At 34.5% G+C, this 23958-nt stretch overlaps 1 protein-coding gene and 1 pseudogene across 1 annotated transcript in view; both read right to left on the bottom strand.

The window, feature by feature from the left end:
- The window catches only part of Cntn5 (contactin 5), a 1105367-nt gene that overhangs the window by 606454 nt on the left and 474955 nt on the right, over window positions 1-23958 (bottom strand). The window contains exon 4 of the mRNA XM_010642035.2: window positions 19637-19760. Within this exon, the coding sequence (XP_010640337.1) occupies window positions 19637-19691 (55 nt within the window). The 5' untranslated portion in view covers window positions 19692-19760. The remainder of the gene's footprint in view (window positions 1-19636; window positions 19761-23958) is intronic.
- Window positions 456-1835, bottom strand: LOC109118614 (annotated as a pseudogene).

The raw sequence follows: 23958 nt of genomic DNA, 5'->3' as shown, positions 1-23958 counted from the left end.
ACACACACACACACACACACACACACACACACACACACACACACACACAAATACTCACAGAGTGGAAAGTTTAAATTCTCCTACTTCTGAAACCTGCTCTCTAACAGCTCACTGGTTTTCCTAAATTCTTAATTTTTCCAATGATGATTTTCATCTTCTTTCCCTTTTTTTATCATTAAACTTTGTTTTAATGGTTCTTAAAATTCTGTGATAGATTTTTGGTCAAGTTGTTTCCATTAAAAAGTGATTTAAAAACTAATAACTTAAAACTGTGCACACAAAAAGAAAACAAATGGTCCACAAAACATTCTCCTTTCCTTCTGAAAGTTTTATGATGCGATGTTATCATTAACCAGTCTTTTATTATTAAACTTACAGGGCCAATTGGGAGAAACAGTTCTGAGACTGGTCTCTCCACTGATTAAGACTGCGGTGGCAGGTGTTAGGGGTAACATTCATTTAGCCTTCTCAGCTTTTTGGGCAGACTTGGTGACCTTGCCAGCTCCAGCAGCCTTCTTGTCCACTGCTTTGATGACAACCACAGCAACTGTCTGTCTCATATCATGAACAGTGCAATGGCCCAGAGATAGTCAGAGAAGCTCTCAAAACAAATGGGCTTGCCTGGAACCATGTCATGATGGCAATATCACCAGATTTCAAGAATATGGGGCCATCTTCCAGCTTCTTACTAGAGCAGTGATCAATCTTCTCTTTCAGCTCAGCAAACTTGCAAGTGATGTGAACTGCGTGGCAATGCAGTACAGGGGCACAGCCAGCACTGATCTGCCCTGGACGGTTCAGGATAATCACCTGAGCAATGAAAACAGCTGCTTCCATTGGTGGGTTGGTTTTGCTGTCACAAGCAATGTTGTCATGATGAACATCTTTGATAGACACATTCTTGATGTTGAAGCCCACATTGTCACCAGGAAGAGCTTCGCCTAAAGCCTCATGGTGCATTTCAATAGACTTTACTTCAGTTGTGACACTGTCTGGTGCAAAGGTGACCACCATGCCATGTGTGAAAACACCAGTCTCCACTGTGCCCACAGGGATAGTACCGATACCACCAACTTTGTAGACATCCTGGAGGGTCAGCCACAAAAGCTTGTTAGGTGAGTGGGTGGCAGGATGCGATCCAAAGCTTCAATCAGTGTAGTTCAACTAGCATTGCCATCTTTATGGGTGACCTTCCATCCTTTGAACCAGGGCATGTTAGCACTTGGCTCCAGCATGTTGTCACCATTCCAACCAGAAATTGGCACAGAAGCTACTGTGTCAGGGTTGTAGCCAATTTTCTTAATGTAGGTGCTGACTTCCTTAACAACTTCTTCATGTCTCTTCTGGCTGTAGGGTGGCCCAGTGGAATCCATTTTGTTATTACCAACAATGAGTTGTTTCACATCCAGCATGTAAGCCAGGAGGGCATGCTCATGGGTCTGCCTGTTCTTGGAGATACCAGCTTCGAATTCACCAATACCAGCAACAACAATCAGGACAGCATAGTCAGCCTGATATGGGCCTATAATCATGTTTTTAATAAAGTCTCTGTGTCCTGGAGCACCATTGGAAGTCACATAATACTTGCTGGTCTCAAAATTCCACAGGGAGATATCAATGATAATATCATACTCAGACTTGGCTTTCAGTTAATCCAAGACCCAGGTGTACTTGAAAGAACCCTTCCTCATCTAGGTAGCCTCCTTCTCAAAATTTTCAATGATTCGTTTGTAGATTCCACCACATTTGTAGGTAAGATGGCTTATAGCAGTGGTATTGCCCAAATCCACATGTCTGATGATGATGATATTGATATGAGTCTTTTTCTTTCCCATGGTGGCTTTGGTTTAGTGGTGGTTTTCACTACACATGTGCTTCTGCGGCAAATCCATTAAGAAAAACCTCATTTTCTTTTCTTAATGTGAAAATATCATAAGAGCAGAACACAAATTCTTTGCCTTGACTCCTACAAAATACTATTATATAAATTCATTGTATATGGTATTCTTAAGCTGTGGATTCTAGAGCAACTTGAGAAACGTATGAGTCTTGGGTATTTCTTACTGACTAAATGTCCTCAAGTTCTTTCTCTTTGCTGTTACTTCTCACTGCTTCTTCTTTCTTTGGGTCAGATCCAAGAAAATTAACATATCTCCATTTTATTGATCTGAAGCAGAATATTGATTCTGACCAAAATATCTCTCAGCATGGTGCATTTCACTGAAAAGACACTTTGAAAATCAGAATAATCTTTCAAAATGTTTTCTGAAAAATTAGCCTTTAACTGGCAGCTTCTGTGTGCCTGAATGTTGGAGCATAATGAAATAAATTCCAGTGAACCAATTTCCTAGGGGGCCCTTCTTGAGAAGACATCCTAGGAACTTTCTTCTCAAATGAAAGGTTCCTATATTTGCAGCCTTGAACCAGCAATGGTGAGTATTACTAATTCCTAAATGACCACAGGGCACATTTCTTTGATTTTCTGTTTGAAATGCTTGGTTTTAAGAGTACTATTCTCTTTAGCAGCTGCACAGTCTTGAGCTGTGACTTTACACATAATTCTTTTATCCAAATTTTGAGGTTGCAATTCTTTTCTGCTCTGCCTATTTCCCTCATTTCTCTCTATAAATCTGGCTAAAAGTAGACAACTGTATCCATGCCACAGTATGAATATTGAGCTATCCTGAAATTTTCTCTGCTAGATTAATTATGCTACTTCCCTTAATCTCAGTTTCCTGTAAACTCTTAGGACCTGGGCAAAATGTAGACAAATTTTCTTCCAGAGCATAACACATGGTCCTAAGTCCCACTTCCAATGGAGTTCTTGTTCCCAAGCAAAACCTGGTCTTAACTCTCTGTATTACAATCGGCTTTCTGGTCTTGTGAGCTCTAACCAGATACACCCCTCAGACTTTGCTTAAATAGCATTCTACAGCTTGTCTAGACTATGTCTCCAAACTGTTCCAACTCCTCCCACAGTCTAGTTATAAAGGCTTCTAAACTATGTGGTCAGATGCAGTCACATAGCAATGACCCCGCTTCTGATACTAATTCTCTATTAGTCAGCTTTCCTATCACTGTGATACAATACCTCACGGCCACTTCTTAAAGGAACAGATGTTTAATTTGATTCATGACTTTGAGGATTCAGTCCATGGTTGGCTTCATGCAAGGCAGAAACTTACAAGCAGAAGACATGATAGAGCAGTGATACTTAGTTCAAGGTCACTGAGAAGCAGATCATGGAAACAAGGCTGGGCAATATTTGGTTAGGGATCATATATAGTACTCCATTTTATGTCTCCATAACTCACCCAGGCATACATTCCGATAATGCTTTACTCCTCTACTAGGAATATCTTCATATAATAAAGTTAAAAATAAGGACTAATCATTACAAGTGGGGTTTGGAAATAGATGAAATATGCTATCTAATGGAGTTATACCTATGATGCCAAACCAATTATTACTAAAAGAAAATGGATCCCCATGGGGGTCAAACGGCATCAAAGTGTTATCAAATATTCTGAGTTTTGCTCCCAGGCATCTTAATACTGACTTGATTGCTCTTCTTGGGTCACTAGCTCCTCTTTCCAGATTCTGACATTGAACTTTTGCCTCCTTAATGGAAGCTATTTTCTTTCAGCCAGTTCTCTATGCTTATTATTTTGTTCAAATACTCACCACGTATGTTTTCCTCTAAAAATATTAACCTTCTCATAATGTTAGCAGCTGAAGGTATGTTTCCAAGATGTATTCTCCAAACATATCTAGGACAGTTAGCTAGAGAGGATGATCTCTACAGCTGCTTCACTCTAGAGTGTCAGAAGCTCAACAACAGAATCGTTTATGCTAAAAACCTCTCTATTTTGAATTTATCCCTTATTAACAGTTTATGTAATCTTGTTTGCAATACTTTCTATGTCTCAATATATGGTACTGACAGTATATTGTTAACCTGAATTCTACTTGAATTTTTTAATGAGAAAAATTTGATTAATGAAACTTTTTCCAATTAATGCACTAGTTCTGTTCAGCATAATATTCGTAGACAAGGTTACATGTCCATTAATTTGTGTGGCCCTGAGATTGAGTGTCTTCTCTTTATTTGGTTGTTTGTTAAATTATTGTACTTTATACATTCTATTATAATGTTATATAAATTATAATATTAAAATGTTAAATATTAAACCTTCTTTGATGAGAGGATCCTTCTCCAAACTTGAAATATGCTCAACATATGGATAATCATTATCATAATTGCTATTCTGTGGGCAAGTACTATATGTAGCTACATCCACTATGTAACTAAGGTTGAAATATGCTTCAGGGAATACTCCTTGTCCTTAAGAAGTTTACAATATAGTAGTAATATTAATAAAAATTAACTGACTTTCATTTACTGCTTATTATGTTCTCTGCATTGTACTAATTGTTATATAAAGTTTATCTCTCACTGAGTCTATGGAAGTGATGAGGTAAAGACTATGGACATATCAGACTGGAGAGTATGATACAAAATTGCCAAGGTCGAAGTCGATTTGGTGTGCTTAAAGAGAGCATGAATAAACTGCTTTCATTGCATGAACTTTTACTGAGTGAAACAGTGAAATTCATGCTCAAAGCAGTTAGTAAGATCTTTTGGCCCTATGCTGAGAAGTTTTAGTTGTATAATCTCACCAATATTTAACAGTATATATCATATTTTTTATCTCTGATTTAGTTTATGGTTTTATAATGATATAGCAAAGACTGGGTTTAAGTGGGCTAAAAAGTCAGCAGATTTCAGGATGGCTTGAAAAACCAAAGACTGGCAGCATGGAAACCAGAAAATGAGCATAACAGACCTCAGGTCATTTAGTAGTGACCTTAATTAAATGAGTAAAAATAGAAATGATGTACAATAAGAGAAATGAACTGACTTATTAATTGATCTCAGGAAGAAAAACAGGGAGGAAGTTAAGAATTTATTTTACAATAACATCTGATCTTTGCCATTGCTACACACCTGCTTCACCTTGGAAATGTTGAACTCAATAATTCACTTGGCTATATCAGTGGCTTCTAAGAGGAAAATCCAAGTAGTTTACGGAGTATAAGTTTCTTTAGATATTACCGTATTGGTCTAAAGTATGATTACTGTTCCAGCATTTACTCCTCACAGTTTCAATAAACATATATGTTTTAGTGTGTACAATGCATTCAACTTTGTACTAGTGCAGTTGTTCTCAAACATTTCCTTATTATACCCTTTTTACAGTTTGGAAAATTATTGAAGTCTTTGAAGAACTTTTATTTATAAATTTTATCTATATTTTTGCTATGTTAGAAATCAAAGCAGAAATAAAAAATAATTATATGCTATTTGTGAAGTCACAAAAATATCCATACTTCATAATAACTCAACAACGTATTATTAAAAATATATAGCTCCAAAACAAAGCCAAAATCATTAAGAAGAGTAGCAATGTTACACAAGTTGAATTAGTATAGAAAAGGTGGGTCCTTATGCTTCTTTTGCAGTCATGTGGTTACGACTGACTGAATGCACTGTAAAAATTCAACTCACACAGATATATACCAAAATAAGAAAAATATTTTAATAAACTTTTGAAATAATTATTACTAGGTACCAAAACTCAATATGTAGTAGTTTCTTAAAGACAAATTATTATATATGTTTTGAAATCACATTGGTAAACATTTAATATTCTGTTAAATTAAAATTCTTGGTTTGGCCTTGCATTTTGAGGGGCATTTGCACCCGTGTATTATTACTCTGTAACACCATGCATTTGGTCATTTGGGAAATGTTATTTCAATGAATTTTGCCCAATTTATTAAACAGTATGTACAAGGAAAATAATCAAAATCTGTGTCATTATGAAAATCTAACTCTTGAGAAGTGATCTGGTGGTTCATGAAGTAGCTACAAAGTAACAGAAATTTAATTTTTGGATGAAAGTTTGAATTTTGTGTTTTACAACAGATGTGATTATTTTCCCTAAAATGGCTGACCTACTTAGTTTGTTTTTAAGAAAATATCTGCCAAGTACACAACCTACGTTCATAATTTTTGTCAGTCTTTCTTTTTGGAGGTAGTAACTTATAGCATTTGTACTGATCATTTCCAATTCATTCTTTATTTTTATTGTCAGAGAGGGTCTTGCTAAATTGCCCAAACTTGTCTAGAGCTTGTGACACTCATGCTTCAGCCTCCCAAACTGCTGGGATTATAGGTGTGTGCCTCAATTACAAGTTGTCTGTCTTTCTTCAAGCAAAAATGTGTTTCACAGAAAAACAGCTCTTTATTTATTTCATAATTCAAACAAAGGCACAAGGGTTTTCCCTAAAGCAACCACTCTACTGTATAAAATGTGTTATGCTTTTTCTTTTTTCACAAAATTATTAAAAGTTATATATTTGAGGGTTTTGTTTAATACAAATTGATATTTTCATGGTTTCATTGAGGATATAATTGAATGAGGTCAGATTTTAAATTTCATTTTATTTGATATTATTTGGTGTAAATGCCATGTTAAACTATGACTTCAGCATTTTCTTACCAGCGTCTTTGTTTCATCAGTGAAAATATCAATACAGTCTCAATAGCAAAAATGGCTGATAACATTTTTGTATTGTGATTTATAATGAACATGTTTTGACAACATGGACCATCTGAAATGTCTCCAAGATTCCCCAATCTGTGGCCCACGCTATGGGAATCTGTGTAATAGAGTTATAACAGTAATCAAGGCCAAGACAACAAAGGATATTGCGCTAGGAGGAAAACCATGCAATTAGTTTTCAAGTACGAAATAATGGAGCCAATTTTAAGACTAAAAGTGCATCCTGCAAGAATACCATAAAAAATTTCACTCCATAAGGGAGAACAAAGCTGAATAACTTAATTTTCAATTTTTAATTTAATAGTTACAAAATGAAAAAATAATTTGAACACATAGAACTCATAATGAAGTAATCATGTGTTCTTATTAGTGTCTCTAACACCAATAAATAATTCTCTAGCCAATGCTGTGAGATCAGTTTTATGATTATAGCTATTGCTCATAGTCAATAATTAACACAATAGAATTTTTTGAAATTAATCCCTCATCATAAATTTGTTTTCAGAATGTAAATTTACCTTAAAATATTTTAAAAGTAGCAAATGAAAAATTGTCCAAACTTTGTTTTCTAAGTATGTTTATGGTAATTATCATATGTGATATTCCCACAGGCTCTGTCAAACATTCCATTTGTCTGAAATAGATTTTCATATAAATCTCTCAGTAGAGAAATCTCCCACTTGTTTTTTTAATTAAATGAAAACACATAACATTCTGTAACAAATTATTTTATTGACATAAGTTATAGCAAAGTGCCTAGTAGAATCATAAATGTCATAACTTCTCTACATTTAATCTAGTAAAAATGATCTATTCATTTCTGATTCCATGCTTTATCCAAACATTATGATTAATCATTTGTAAATCAACAAGTCAAATACTCTCAATTTATTTTGCTAACTGTGAAGAATCCATTTAGAGCATATGGTTATAGAATATGAATGCTTGAAGGAAAGGAACAGGAGTAAGATTCTCTGTACTGTGCCCAAGGATATAAGCAGGACCCAGTCTGCTCTTCCAAATCCTACTGTATTGCTTCCTGCTTCAATGTGCATTTTGTTTCTCTCTTTTCTCCTATCTATATACTCTCATTATTTTTCTGATCCCTTAAGTCTCATCTTTTCCAGAATTCTTTCATAATAAACATCCAGGAGAGTATCTTTAATGAAACTATGATCAATATAATGAGTGCAAAAACTATAGATACCTATGGGCATTTTCCACTCCTCAATGTGGTTCAGTATTTGATCATTCAGTAAAAAGAGCTGTGCTATGTTATAAATTTCTGTGTACCTTCAAAATTCATAGGCTGAAACCCTGACACCTAAGGTGATAGCTTTCAGAGGTGAAGTCTTTTGGAGATGATTATGTCGTAAGGGCAGAGCACTAAGAATGCCATTAGCACCCATAAAATAAAGGTCTCAGAGACTGACCTTGCCCCTTCCATGATGTGAATACACAGCAGGAAGCCACTACCTATGGGCACATGAGGTTTTACCAAACAGCACATCTGCAGGCGATTTGATCTTGGAAATTCAGCTTGGAGGACTGGGAGAAAATATAATTTGGTTGTTTATAAACTACCCAGGGTATGGTTCTTCTTATAGCAACTCAAATGGGGAAAGGCAGTCTGTATCCTCTGTAAGGATTATCGAAATATTCATTTGCTCTGTTGTTTACCTTGCCTGACTCATAATATCACCCCAATTATTTTACTGAAAAATAATATAAGTGAAGAACTATCAGGAGGTTTATATATAAGGAGAAAATGTTCAAGTATATGCAATGTATTTATGATAGAGACTGAACATTTTATTTTTCCCCAATTACCACTTTAAACTTCTGCTAGATTTCCCTTCCCCTTCCCTGGATGACACTCTCAATGGGTCTCCAGATGTCCATGCTCTTTAAAATGCTAGCACAAGGCATGATTTAGAGGTGAAGATTAATTTTAAAAATATAGAAATTCCTCAGTATCCATAAGGTATCAGTTCCAGGATCCCTGCAGATACCAGAATGTGTGGATGATCAGATCTTATATAAAACAGCACACTGCTGGTAAGTAACCCAAGCATATACCTGTATGTGCAGTTTTAGATTAGTTAAAATACCTAACGCAATGTAGATGCTGCATAAATATTTAGTGTAAATAGTTGATTAATAGTTGTATAAATAGTTGTTTAGGGAATAATATCAAAGAAAAAAGCCTAAACGGATTCAGCACTGATCTAACATGTGTATAAATATCTTTGATATGTACTAGGTTCCATAGTTGTAGGAACTGGGGACACAAAGGCCTGATGGTGTACATATGTCTATCTCTGCCTAGAAAAAGTCTTCAATCTTTCATTCTTCCTTTATCTTTACTCCGTAAATCAGATTTGTCCTGATGCTAGGGGGCCCATGGTAGGGTTTTTTAAAAGTATTTTTTTTTTATTTTTACTTTTCTTGTCTCCCTTTGATCTTTATCTCCTTTCTCTTTTCTTGATCTTTCAGGTGGTCTCGCAAAGATAAAAACCAAGTTTTGGTTTACTGGACAAGTTCTGATGGAGCCACTGACACTATGTGTATAATATTTCTCCAAATGTTGATTCTTTGATGGGTGGTGAATGTTGGCTCTTTGGAGGCAACTTCTAAACTGCCTTGCTGCCCAGTTCCTGGACACATCCAGCTGTGCTCTGATGCCTTCTTCCTAGTACTGTAGAGATAGTACTAGCAAAAGCTAGTTTGTAACTAGATATTCTAAATTGACATCAATCACCTTAATTGGGGACCAAAATCTCTCTAGCCCATTCCTTCTGGGGAAATCGTTTTTTTCAGTCCATGTGTGCTCTACTACATGCCTGGCCTCCCCATTTGATCTCCATTTTAATCTATATTACCTAACTGGCTATACTTGTTGTAATCATATTGGTTGTTCATAGCTATGTCCCACCTCATGATTTCCCATTTGATCAACAATACCCAAGCAACGACTTGTAATCCTATATGTTATTATAGTTTTGTCTTACTTTTTAGCCATCTCACCTTGGGGCTTTGCTCAATAAACACTTTGATAAACCTGCCCCTTCTGTCTCTATTAAATAAAGGCTGTCTTTCTCTCAATAAATTCTTCCTATCTTAACCTCATTGTTCCTAGAATTCTACTTCAGTTTTAGAGAACATGAACTCAGCCTTCCCGATATCTAGCAGGGTGGGAGTTATAGCATCTCCCTTACATTATTTAGATCATTTGGTGCCCTATATCACTGCTTCTAGCCCTAAGACTTTTATGTGGTTTTGATTTGTTTGAGTGTTCCTTCAAAAGCTTATGTGCTAGAAGCTAGGTCTTCAGTATGACGGTATCAACTAGTGGAAACTTTAAAATGATTTTCCTAGTGGAAATTAGTTCATGGGTTTCATTTGAAAAAAGAATAAATTGTGGTTTTATGGAGTGGCTAATTATCAATAGAGTACATTTTTAATAAGGAAATGTCATGCCAAGCATCTGGTACCTTTGGTGTGTACCTGATTCCCTTTCAGCTCTTCACTGCATGGTGGCCCATCCAGAAACTCCTCCCCAGCATGGTCAGGTAACATGTTCTTGGCATCCAGAACAGTGAGCTAAATAAACTAGTTTTCTGCTAAAGCACCTAGTCCCTTAGGTATTTTGCTATCACAGAAATGACTAAAATAGAGTCTGTTCCCCTCTGCTAAATTCCTCCTCTTATCAGGCAGCATTGACTAGAATCCATCAAGGTGGCTCAAAACTGGCTACCTCTGCTGTCTCCACTTCCTTCGCACATAAAGCTCATGAACACTCACCCTTCCAAATGCTGAAACTTTCTGTTCTCTTCTAATTTTAAATTTCATTCTGCTCCACGAATAGCTTTTACTAACTTCCTGGAGCTAGTTTCTGTGTTCTTATTACTACCATTTCTCTCACCCTTAAAAAAAGTCTATGGAAAATGTCTCAGATTTTTAGAGGTTTGCTCTAGTGTGTTCTCCTTATCACATCTAAGTTTCCGGCATTTAAAAAGTAAAATTGTAGACATCTGTCGGGGAGTGAAAGGCCCATCTTAGCCTCCTACAGATTTGTTAATCAACAGAAGTGATTCTTCTGGAGCTTCCTCTCTTGGCTGGAATGAAGCATTCACCTTTTAATTTCCCTTCATGAAGGCAAAGGAAAACTTAGACCTTTGCTTGATAACTTCTTTGTATCTCTTAATATTTCTCAAATCTCAGACTCTCTGATTGTGTAAGCTGGGTCATATAAACTTTTTTAGTAAACAGTACATGAATGCAGCTAGCACCATTTTTTCAAATATTTGGACACAACTTTTGTGGTTTTTGTTTTAGGGATTTAGCAAAAAGTATTGAGGTGACTGAAAAATAATATTTAAAAATGAAAGATTTTAAGAGTGTAGGCTAAATTACTGTTACAAAAAAGAAGGTGATAACTAGCCAAAGTTCCACAACTCATTGTGAAGTTTCTGAAAATAGTACTTAGTCCTCCTAATGAAAGTCTGTTTTTCCCAAAGTATGCACTGTGAATACTTTGTAGGGAGTAATTTCTGGAAGACTGTTAAGAGACTCTGTTTAAATCCAAGGTCTAGCCATGCAGAATAGCCTTACAGAGTGGCATCCTCCGAGTTTATGAAAAGGCCATTTTATAATCAGATTCATGTTATTACTTAAAATAAAACGACCTTGGATGTAATCCAAAACAGATTAGTTTATACTTTACTTATGTTCTATTAAAAATGCCTCTTGTGGCCAGGGATTTAGCTCAGTGGTTAGGTGGCCTGCCTTGCAAGCCCAAGGACCTGAGTTCAATCCCTGGTACCAAAAAAAAAAAAAGCCTCTTGTGCATTACTTTATCTACCAAATTTATTACATTCTATTTATTAATAGCTATTTTTAAATTAAATATTCCAGCATGTTTTTTGATACTTACTTGCAAAGTAACCTCCTTTTTTAGTTTTCCTTTGCTTTTGTCTCCACTACTTTTCCACATGCTGTCTCCAAACAGGTGGAAGAAACATCTTTTACTCTCTCTTTTCATATCTGTCATAAGCAGTAGAGGTCAGTCCATTAAATAATTAATGTTCATTAATTGTTTCTAACTTTCAATACGTTTTTCTCAATCTCGGTTGTTCTACTTGAAATCATTTACCATTTTCTTGTTTGGTAATTCTGTTACTAACATGCCTTCTATGATTAAAAAGTAACAAAAATTAAAATAAGACCCTTGTAACTTTTAAAAATCTGATTTATGAATCAAAGATGTAAGGATGGTGGAGTTTTATAGAATTTGAGCAAGCCTAGTGATGCTAAAAATATATTTATACAATGCTCATTAATCTCAGGCTTGAAATTTCTCTCCAAAGAGATGACAAGCTCTCTTGTGTTATGCAGATGAACTAATTCTCTACAGGGATTGTAATCATTATGCAAAGCTATTACATACTATTAAAAATAAAAACAGAAAAAAAGACAAACTGTAGAAGTTAACACACACACACATACACACACACACACACACACACACACACACACACACCCTCTGGATACAAAGCCAATTCAATCACTGGGAAGTCTAGCTAGTTAGAATGATCTTCTATGATGAATAAATTCTGCCCTTTGCTCTTTTGTAGCTTCCATCATTTGTCCTTCTAAATCTTCTAGAATAAGTCTATACTGCTTATATGTAATCAACTTTCACAAATGTTTACCTTTGAAAATTCTTTTTTTTTAGTTGAGAGTCCCAGACACTACATTTCTAATATGATATAATATACACGTGTGTGTGTATGTGTGTGTGCATTTTTTTTTTTGCCGTGGAAACTTGGAGGCTTTTACAGTTCACTAAGACTGCAGAAGTGCAAAATATTGACAATGGTATTTACACATGTTAGATTGAGAAACAGTTCACATTCTTCCAAGTTTTTAAATATTGCATGTAATATTACAGTTTCTTTTTACCAGAGAATATAAAAAAGGCCAACTCTCCATGCCCTAAATAAGGAAGACAATTTGAAATTGAAAGTCATTACTGTTTCTATGGATATAAAAAAGGAAAGATCAAATCTCTCTGTGGAAGTATAACCAAGATATATATATATAGTTAAGGTCAACTACAATAATTTTTATGCCTCAAACAATACATTTATATCTTACATTCTGAATATTTTACTTAATTGGCTTATGAAAAGCAGCAATTAATTTAATGAGGACTTCACAAGGAGAAGGAAGTATTATCTGATATTACATGTTTTCTGAAGTTTATTTTGTCATTTCATTTTTTATCTCCCGGTATATTTATGATTATCTACAGTACTATGACAAAACTGAACCTGCAACTGAACATGGTGCCACAGTCACTGTTTATATAAGAAATGCAAACAGGTCTAATTTCACCCTTAGATATTTGTTAACTGTTTGGGATAGGCAAACACCAATTCTGCCCAGTTCATGATTAATTAAACAAATAGTTTTGAACACCTGCAGAACAAACTGTGAATTCCAATGCAGCTCTCCAAAGCTCCTGCAATAGCACCTTACCTATGCTCTATGTTTGTATTCTTGTCCAAGTTTCATAGTCTATTTTCCATAAAACAGTAATGATAAATTTTAATTTGTATTAAATTATACCACTCCTCTGTTGAAAATGTGATGTGACCATTGCCTATCATGCTGTTTCACTACTAATTTTTCTTTTCCTTCACTCTCTTTTCCACACATGCTCTTTTCCTTCTTTTATATTGGTTCTCTCTCATATACAGGAAATATGTTTTCTGTTAAGGTATTTGATATTTTCCTTCCCCTACCTGCCGGAAGCACTTTATTTCTAGATACTAAATATCTACTTTTATCAGATTTTTTAGAGATCTATTCACCATGAAGTCTCTTAACGATTCTATGTGAAATAACACCGTGGTAATTTACACAATCATCCTCTGTATTACCCACAATTGCTTGTTCCATTTAACTTTTATGAGAATTACCCCTATCAGATCTTACACTGCTTCTTTTCTTGATAAACTGTCTTCTCTCTTAAAATATGAATTCTAGAAAGGCAAGGATTTTTGTCTGTCCTATTCACTGCTGCATCCTCAGTGCATAAAACAGTATCTAGTAGGCCCTAAACAAGTAGAGGCATTCCTTTGTACTCCACTGCCTTGAAAGTCCTCACAGTTAGTACTGGACACATTTTGACAGGAAAAATATTGTTGCAATACTTGTATATTTGATATATGAACTGCAAATTAGAACCTGGAAGGTGGTATGTGGCAAGCGGCGAAAGGGGATTAAAAAAGAATCAAGCCGTGTCCTGTACATGAACTTACTCCCTAAGGTGGTTGTCAACTTCATGTACCATAAACATGTACTAATAACATAATTTTTTAAGTAATGGGGAAAAGGAGCTATCCATGTGTATTGTCTTATGACTCGCTACACTTTCCATTCAAAACAATTTGTTTGGTACTTGTTTTTCATAATTTTTTTCTCCTCTCAGTAGCAGTCAATGAAGGATATGAAGACATCACTGCAGTATTTGTAAACTAATAGAAAGATTAATTCTAATAAAAGCTTCTGGAATATATTAACCACTGGACTGAGGATGGGAATGTCTTTAAAACACCTTTCATCTCTACAATTTCTATCCCCAACACAATCTTTGATAAATTATAGTTTCTGTCTATGTGAAACTTTTTATCTATAGCTATATTTTTTAGTGGACAGGCTAAACCATAAATGAAACAAATGTTGCATGTTGATTTTTACAGAAGAATACTATTTTAAAAAACAGTCAATTCCTTTAGGGTTATCCTGGAATAAATAAGAATTCTGGGGCCAAGTTGAAATAGTTCTTGCTAAATTTAGGCTTTAAATAAAAATAGCTTCAGGCCTTTAAAGCATTGTCTGCCAGCGTCCCTCTCTGAATTACCAGAGGAGCTAGTGGAAAGGGAGATGAGCAGGTTGACCTTTCAGAGTTCTTTAAAACCTCGTGAAGCCATTTGGCAAGGCCTCCGCGCTGAGTGGGAATGGGGGATGCAAAGCTGCAATAGCCTGACAGGAAGCACTCACTATTCAAAAATTCTACATTTTTACTATGTTTCAAATTAATTTTCTCTTTCATTTAGTTGTATTTTTTTGACTTGTTTTCACAGTCCCATGAGCTAACCTAGGATGACTACTTCTTCTTCAACCCAAAACTTCAGAATGACTACAAAAGTACATTCTTGGTACTGAAAAAGCATCAGCATAATCAAGTTAGAGAAGATAAAATCACTTATTCTGTTTGATTAATTTTTACTAGAAATCACTGAAACCAAAAACAAAGCCTATGCATCTTTTAAGAATCAAACAAGTAAATCATTCTTTTTATTTATTTATGAAATATATTTTCTACTTTATAGGAGCATTAGGTTAGTTCCTGAGTATGAAACACCACGCAAAACAGACCATCTCCTCTATAAGGAGATCCTTATACATTTTTTACTTTATACAAACACATAAAAATCACAACTGCAAAATAGGCAAGTTCTAAAAATAAAAAGATCATCACTCAATCTCATCTCTAACCCTGATCTGGACCCATTTAAATGGTTCTCACATTCTGACCGGGTTCAAGCAATGCAAGGAGTGTAATATTCAACCTGGACCCATCAATGGGAACACTGAATGTACTGTGACAAATTTCACTGTTAGAATGTGAATTAGAAAGAAAAACATTTTCTGCCAAATGATCCAAAAGAAAAAATACCATAGTTAACACTATATCAAATATTGTAGTTAACATTTTGTCAAACTATTACCAAACAGTAAAGTTGGCAAAATTACAAGAAACCTATAGTTAACTTGTTTAATGGTTGTCAAAATGGGAATTTTCCATACAGCTAAAATAAACAGAAGACAATATATAGTATATAATTCTCTTTCTTTCTCACAATTATTTAAATTTTTTTATACACATGATATATTATCAGTGTTTGGGGTCATAAAAATCCATAAAATTTGCTTAAAATTCAAGGATAGCAAGGATTTCCCCCCTAAATTTCTTTTGCATTTGAATTTTGTCAGCTTGCTTTGGTACTCAGTGAGTGCCATTTTCTATTCATTTTCTATTCAAATCCACAAAATACAGAAACAAAGCTTCTTGTTGAGGACAAATAACTCAAAGGACAACTTAGAAGCAGTTCTCCCAACACTCATGGTAAATAGTAAAAAAAAAATAATTACCATTTAATATATACGTTTCTTGTTAGTATTTATGGACTCAAAATTTATATCTGCTCTAATAATGATATTGTAAACGTTCATTCACAAATTCTCATAAACATGCTATTATATGAATCTTCAAGCATTATTTTATAAAATAGAAAATCAATTTATGTAATAAATTTTCTATCATTAAAGTTATGTAATTACTGAAAATGACCCTAGAAAGTCAGTTCAGTTTAAGGAATAAGAGACAATCTTCATAGCACTTCTAGACTACAAAATCCTTTGATGCATACTGCTTATTCCTTAGGCAATACTCAGGTGTAAAGTGTTTTTCAATAAATATTTTTAATGTAAAAGAAATAACATTTACCTGACCTAATAAGTTAATTTCCTCTTTATCTCCAATACATTGAGACACATTTACAATCATTTCTCTAGCATTATGAACTTGCTCTTGAAGATTCAATTTTATATCATTCCAGCAACTGCTGGTAATTAGAGACACCTTCTAATATTTTCTTTGCTTTTAAGATAAAAATAATAAAACTGACTAATTCAGGTAACCCAACTCATCCCCCTGCCAAAAATTAAATTGTTTTTGGATTAATTACACAACTAATACCACTGGGCCACAGCTGATAAGAGTTGACTTGCATTCCCATCCTGAAGTAGTCTCCATTATCATCATGATTTCCCAGGGGAACTGTACAATGTGCAAACATATAATTTAAAAATTATTCTGGAGAAGCCATGATCCATTTCTCTCTCTCAAGCACAACAGACCAGGCAGGATTAATATTATCAAGCACCTGTTTGCTGTAACACTTTTATTTTCATTCTCCTTTATAAGTTCTTAGACTGTGCTAACTGGCAGTGATAAAGTTCTCTGCAATTTACCACCCTGCCAACAAGAAGAAGTGTATTTGTATAAGCTTATCAAGGACAGACACTCTCTGTTCAACAGTATATGATCAACTTGGCAGAAAGAACACACTGTCACCTTTTCAATAAAATGGATTTATCCCAACTGAGGAGCAGAAGGTCACAGTAGAGACAGAAAATCCTTTTTTTTTTTTTTTTAAGTAATAGAGTTACATCAGAAGCAAAAGAAAGAAATGTTGAGGAATGTAACTAAAGGAGTTTATGTGTTCTTGGAAGAAAGTCGTTGTCTCTACAATCAGCTGAATTTCTCCCTAATATTTAAAACATCACTCTGTATGACACTGCTCTGGGAGGCAGTCCTCTCATTTTACCTCCATCTGTCACCATCTATGTGGCAGAGAGAGCCATAGCCTCATCCCTACTAAGAACAAACTATATTTTACGTGCCCAAGTACAGATTTGAACCACATAATCTGTCACCCTTTTTAATTCTAAGAGTTATAAATTCAGTAAAGAAAAGAATTTCTCAGTATGGAAAAGATAAATATCTCTAATTTCAATAATCCTAAATACTATTTTTAAATTTACCACTTTTGATATAAATATACGCTGGTACTTGGAAGAGCAAAAGGAGTGCTTCTGTTAAAAAAATTTCAACCGATAATACTACTATAATTTCATGAATCAAATAACTGCTTTGTAGTTTATTCTAGTAATAATTACTAATATTTATGACATATTTCATGGATATCATTTCCCCTGATCTCGGCCTCCTAGTGGGCCGGCATTCAATCAAGTTCTATCACCACAGGCAGAACGCTGTCCCACTCACATCAAGGGCTCCATCTCCTTTACATAACCCTTTCCTGAGAATCCTCTCTAACTTTTTGAGGAACAGCCACAATGCGTTCCACAGTGGTTGCTCCAGTTTACACTCATCAACAGTTTTCCCCATAGTGCCACTAGTATTTGTTATTGGCTTATTTCTTGAGGGACATTCTTTACGGGATGAGAAGGAATCTCAGTGTTGTTTTAATTTGCATCTCTCAAAGGACCAATGATGTGCAATACTTTTTTTAATATAGTAATTTTCTCCTTCTCCTTTTTGAAAAAATGTTTTAGTTTTAATTTTTGTTTATTTATTTTTGGTATCGGGGACCTAACTTGGGACCTTGTGCTTGCGAGGCAGGCGACAGAAGCACTGAGCTAAATCCCCGGCCCTGTTTCCACTTCTTAATCTGAGAAGTGTCTATTCATTTCAGATGCCAAGTTTTGGATTGGGTCTTTAAATTTGGAGGTCTGATTTTTCTGATATTTTATATATTCTAGATATTACCCTTTTTATTAATGAACAACTGGAAACATTTTTTCCGACTCTGTGGGTTGTCTCTTCATTCTGTTGGTCTTTTTTTTCTCTTTTCCCCTGTACTAAAGCTTTTTAATAATATGAGGCCCCGGTTGATTTTATATTATTTCCTGTGTTGTCATAGTTTTGTGCATAAACTCTTTGCCTATACTTAGGTCTCCAGAAGTTCTACCTATTGCATCTTCCAATAGATTTAGTGTTTCTGTTTTAATATTTAGATCTTTGATCTATTTTGATTTTAGTTTAGTGCATGGTGAGGGATATGGGTCTAGTTTTAATCTTTGGCATGTTTAATGCCACTTTTTCCAGCGCCATTTATTAAAGAGGCCATCTTTCTTCCCGTGAAGGCAGTTGGCCCTTTTATCAAAGAAAAGATAGTTGAGGATATTTGTGGTTGTTTCTGCATCTTCTAGTCTGTTCCATTGACTATCAACTGATGAATGTATAAATTTTTTAATATAATGCAGTAATACTCTGCCTCAAAGAAGGATAAACTTGAGACATTTTTAGGTCAATGTATGCATCTTGAAATAAATTGGACACACATGTTCAAATATCACAGGTTTTCTCTGGTGTGAGAAGCTGAAATGGCCAGTAAGGACTAAAATGTATAATAGATAAAGGGAAATAAATGTTCAAATGCAAAGGAAAACTAGGGCAGAGGAAAAAAGGAAAAGAAGGAAGGGAAGAGAAAAAAGAGAAAAGAAGGAAAAATGGAAACAAAGCTTTTGTGAATAAGGAGTGGAGGGAAAGAAGGGTTACAGGGAGGGGAGGGAAATGGGAAAAGAGAAGAATCAAAACATTATGTATGGGTACAAATTCCCTATGATGAATGTTATTATTATGTATATCTAATATATACCATGAAAATTATTTTTTAAAGTACCATCTGAATAAAACTGTAGTAGTTCTAGAGATTAATCTTTTTATTAGCAATACAATATTGCATTTTCATGAAATCATCAAAAGAGATAAAAACAAATGTAACTGGATAAGTTCCTTGTTAGTTACATGAAAAAAAAATTCTGTTGGTCCAATAAATAGCAGTGATTCCATTAGTGATGGTGGAAGTCATCCTACGAAATAACCCTTCTCTCATCTCCCTCACACCAGCCAGGAAGGTTATCAAAGGGATGTGCAGTTAATTTGTTTATTTTTCTTTGTATCTTGTGTTTTCTTTATTATTTTGCATCAAATTGCAGTATTGTAATCATTTTATGAATATTTTTGGGTTGTGGAATGATTAATCTTAGTTTCCATTATTTCTCATGGGGAAATTTGCTTTAATGTACAAGTGCTTTGCATTACAAGCATGTCTCAGGAATGAATTATGCTAGCAAACCAAGGCGTTATTATATGTATTTTCTTTAATGAGTTGTGCATAACTCTTTGCAATACTAAGAGAGGATGAATGTTGTTTGATCTACTTTTTGTTGAAAGCTATTAATATTGATATAAATTTAAACATATACTAGAAAATATTTCGTACTGGAAACATTGTTATATTGTATCATGCTTAGAAAATCAGATAACTGGTAGAGTGTTTTACCTGAAAGACACCCGGTGGCTGACAGAAATAGAATGATTTTCCAAGAAGAAGCCATCCTTGGTCACTGAAATGTACTTGGTCCCCAGGTATTTATCAGCACTGATATTTCTTCATAAAGAGAACCCTGTTAAGGTAGACAACATTTTTCAAAAGCAGAGAAAATAAAGAAAAATATAAACCAATCCAAAAATCTGTTAAAAACATGATAAGTAACCTTAGTTTAAAGGTCAAGTTGATATACACTTGGATACTTGTAATAATAAAATAGTTTTCATTACATTTCAATTAATGTACAACACAAACTTTAGAGAAGTGATGGTTTCTTTATTACATTTATTTATAATGGACATTTTTGTACAGATAGCAAAAACATCAGGTTCTTATGGAAATGATTTTTCATCACAGGAAATGTATAATAGCTATATTTATTATATTAGACAAATTATTGGGCTAGAAATGTAGAATAGAAGAACTGGTTAAATTAATATATACTCCTTTGGTCTAGAACATAATTTATGATCAGTTAGCTAAGTGATTTCACATATTGTGTCTGTAGCTCACAGAAACCTCCACAGGGAACTTTTTTCTCACTTAATTATTAATGTCAACTGCCTTTGTTTATAACCCCTGTGATTATCTGTGCTGTATTATAGTTTAGTCCTTGGGTGAGTTATTTCTTTCAGCATGTTTTGCTAGCCAAAACCTAAGGGAAATAGTATTTTCATGAATGTTTAATCTTTTTATCCAATGCCATTTAATAATGAGAACCAGTATATGACATTAATATCTTTTATTTTTACCTGAAAGATAAAATAAACTTGAAAAGAATACAGCATTCTAACACTAAACTTCCTGTAAGAACTCAACAAAGACACAGTGGAATTTCCTAACCTACACAAGGAATTTCAGAGTTATCGGTTGACTTTCTTAGGCAAACATAATTCAATTGAGAAATAATTATAAAGTGTGTCAATGATTTTTGCAAAATAATTGCTTCCTTCATCATGTAGGTCCAAGCTAACTCTACTAGGGAATACTTAAAAATATAGACAGACATTTTTCTTAAATAGTTCATAATTTAATATAGTCACAACAAAGGAGAGAATCTCTAATTACTATTTCTTGCTAAATAAGCCTATTTCCATTTTATTTATATTTTAACATATAAGCCTTCATAGATTATTTTAATGGTTAGTGATCAGTAATACAGAATGTTAAGAGTTAATAATGGATGATTGATTTATATAAACTTCCCATCAAAAAATTATTCAACTGGCCAGGCATGGTGGTGCATGCCTGCAATCCCAGCACTCGGGAGGCTGAGGCAACACTCGAATGCTGTGAGTTCGAGACCAACCTGAGCTACAGAGTGAGTTCCAGGTCAGTCTCAACTACATAGTGAGACCCTGTCTCAAAAACAAACAAAACAAAACAAAAAAATTCAACTGTCATTTTTTCCTGCATAAATACTAGAAATAACATAATTTGAAGAAAAAAGTGACCTGATAGTCATTTTTTCAGTTTAAAATATTTTTCTTATTTATACACTTACCAGAAAGGAAGAGAAAAAATCAACACATCTCCTACAATAGAAGATACTTGAATTTGCTATAATTGTACTTATAATTCATGAGAATTGCACATCTGAATTTTTATTTTCATTTCATAACAATATTAGCTATCTTTGGATCATGAGTTCTGAGGAGGTAAAAATGTTTTTGCTGAGCTTATCTTGAAAAACTTGTACTTTGATCCATAATACTAATGTCCCCTTAGGGTCAGACATTTGTCAGCAAATTCAACAGCTATTGTAGCCCTGTAGCCCTTTTGTGCTATAAACTGCAAACGTCAAAGGGATACCCACACACGTGCGTGCAGACACAGAAGTAGACCATAGCTGAACAGTCTAATAAAAGGATACCATAAGTGTAAGAGGGAGAGCTAGGAAAAGGAGAACTGATTCACGTGGTTGTCAAAGTTGGGCAGAGTAGGGCAGAATCATCAAAATTTCAAGAATATACTGGGTTTAAACAAAGATTTTTACTTTTGTGTTTGACAGTGCAGGGATACAGTATCCAAGAGTTACACTATGGAGAAATTAACAACATCTAGGTGTGGTGGTGTGGGCCTGCAGTCAGCATTCTGGGAAGGTGAAACAGGAGATTTTAAATTCAAACTCCTAGACACCTTAGCAATTTAGCTAATCCCTGCATCTAAAAATGACTGACTGAATGAATGCTTTTAAATGAATAAATAAGACTGGCTCTGGAGCTCAGTGCAAAGGCTTTGGATACCATTGTGAATTCTCAGTACGGAAGACAGAGAGAGAGAGAGAGAGAGAGAGAGAGAGAGAGAAGAGAGAGAGAAGAGAGAGAGGAAGGAAGGAAGGAAGGAAGGAAGGAAGGAAGGAAGGAAGGAAGGAAGGAAGGAAGGGAGAAAGGATGGTTATGTTAATGACTCTTCTAAGAGAAAATTTTGGGTGCATTTGTATTCATTTTCAAGGACGAACACTTAGACTGTCCTTCCTAAGACACACACACACACACACACACACACACACACACACACCCTTAAAAAGCCATTTGCTATAGTTTGGAACTGACTTCTCCAAAGGCCCATTTGTTTCTCTGTTTCATGGCTGACAAGTGCTTCTCACCACGATTCACTGTCTCCCCACAGGACCAAAAGCAATGAGCAAACTGGCAACAGACTGAACACCATAACCATGGCCCCAAAAGCACATTCCTCCCTAAAAGTTGATTAGTTCAGTTATTTCATCGCAGGAAAAGAAAAGTGACATTTTAAAGATATCCAAATCTCAGTTTTCCTTGTTTTTACTTCCTAATTCTTCTATCTCTTTCTTAGGCAAAATTAAGAGTATATATAATAACCTTTAAGTTTCCAAATATATAAACTATTATATGTTTTTCTTGAAAACAGTGATTTTATGACTTTAGTAAAATTACTATACAAAAATAATAACATAAGTTAGTTCATCTCACATATATAAAGTTCTTACTGGATGCCACATTAAATTACAATCACTGAATGCCATTAATCAAATCAGAAGATTGTGTACATAAAAATGCCTTGATGGATACTAAGATTTATACACTACACTGCTCTGCATGGAGAGATTTAAGAGCCAGAATACTAATTTGGAAAGTACTAACCACATACATTTTTAAAAGTCACAGTTTAAAAACTTGTTTTAAATGTTTAAAACGTATACCTATCATTACTTATGATACTTAAATACCAGCATGTGAAATAATATCTCTTTAAATTTTCACAGAATTATTATAAATATTTGCAAGCAAAGCAGAATAAGTAACATTGTGTTAACCTTCAGCCACAAAGCATAAACAACAAATGTGTTGTGATGTTGACTACATAGAGAAGTACTTAAAAATATTGTAATTTGGGACTGAGAATGTAGTTAAATGGTAGCAGGCTTCCTTAGCGTGCGTGAAGCCCTGGGTTCAACACACAGCACTATAAACATATAAACAACAACAATCAAAGAATTATAACTTTATAGGATTAAGCTTACATTATATAAACTGAATGATGTGGTAGCATATTGCCACTTTGATTATAATTTAACCTTCGTTTGAAAGATTCAGATGGGAATGTGCTTTGTTACTGGCATATGTGTAAACAGAAAGAGGGAGGGAGGGAGGGGAAGGGAAGGAGAGAGGGAAAGAGAGAGAGAGAGAGAGAGAGAGAGAGAGAGAGAGAGAGAGAGAGAGAGTGTCCCAGAAAAGGTAATTCCTACTCTTAACTTCTCTTCTCTCCAGGTCAATGCAATTCTGTCCTATATAGACCACTCTCACTCAATAGTCAGAATTATATTTTAAAACATAGATCAGGCTATATAAGGCATGTTTTATTCTTAGAATAAAACCCAAAAGCCTTATTTAGTGTACAGCCCTGATGTAGTCATATATAATCTAGTAGCTGCCTTTGTGACTTTATTTTCTAGCATTCTAAACTCAGCAAAACACTGACTTTGCTGCTTCAAAAATATGTGAAGCACTCCTGTGTCCTTTGTCTGGACTCCAACATCAAAATTTTCCCCAGTAATAGCTTTAAGTCACTGAAGATTATCTCTGCCCCTAATTTTTCTTCATATTTCCCTAAATTGTTTCCCATCTTAGCAATGTTCAGTACCTGTTTAAATCATTATTCCATTTTTTAAAATTATCTTTTCCTCCTACTTCAATTCATAGCTATGAAAGCAAGAATTTTTGTCTTGCTCATCTTCAGAGACCAGGAAATCCAGAAGAGTAACCAACATTTAGTAGGTGTTTAATTAAGGC

The sequence above is a fragment of the Fukomys damarensis genome, unplaced genomic scaffold, assembly GCF_012274545.1.
Source record: "Fukomys damarensis isolate Sample0158 unplaced genomic scaffold, DMR_v1.0_HiC HiC_scaffold_16, whole genome shotgun sequence".
NCBI classification, from domain to species: domain Eukaryota; kingdom Metazoa; phylum Chordata; class Mammalia; order Rodentia; family Bathyergidae; genus Fukomys; species Fukomys damarensis.
Note: the sequence above shows the minus strand (reverse complement) of the source record. Positions and strands in the feature narration are given on the sequence as shown.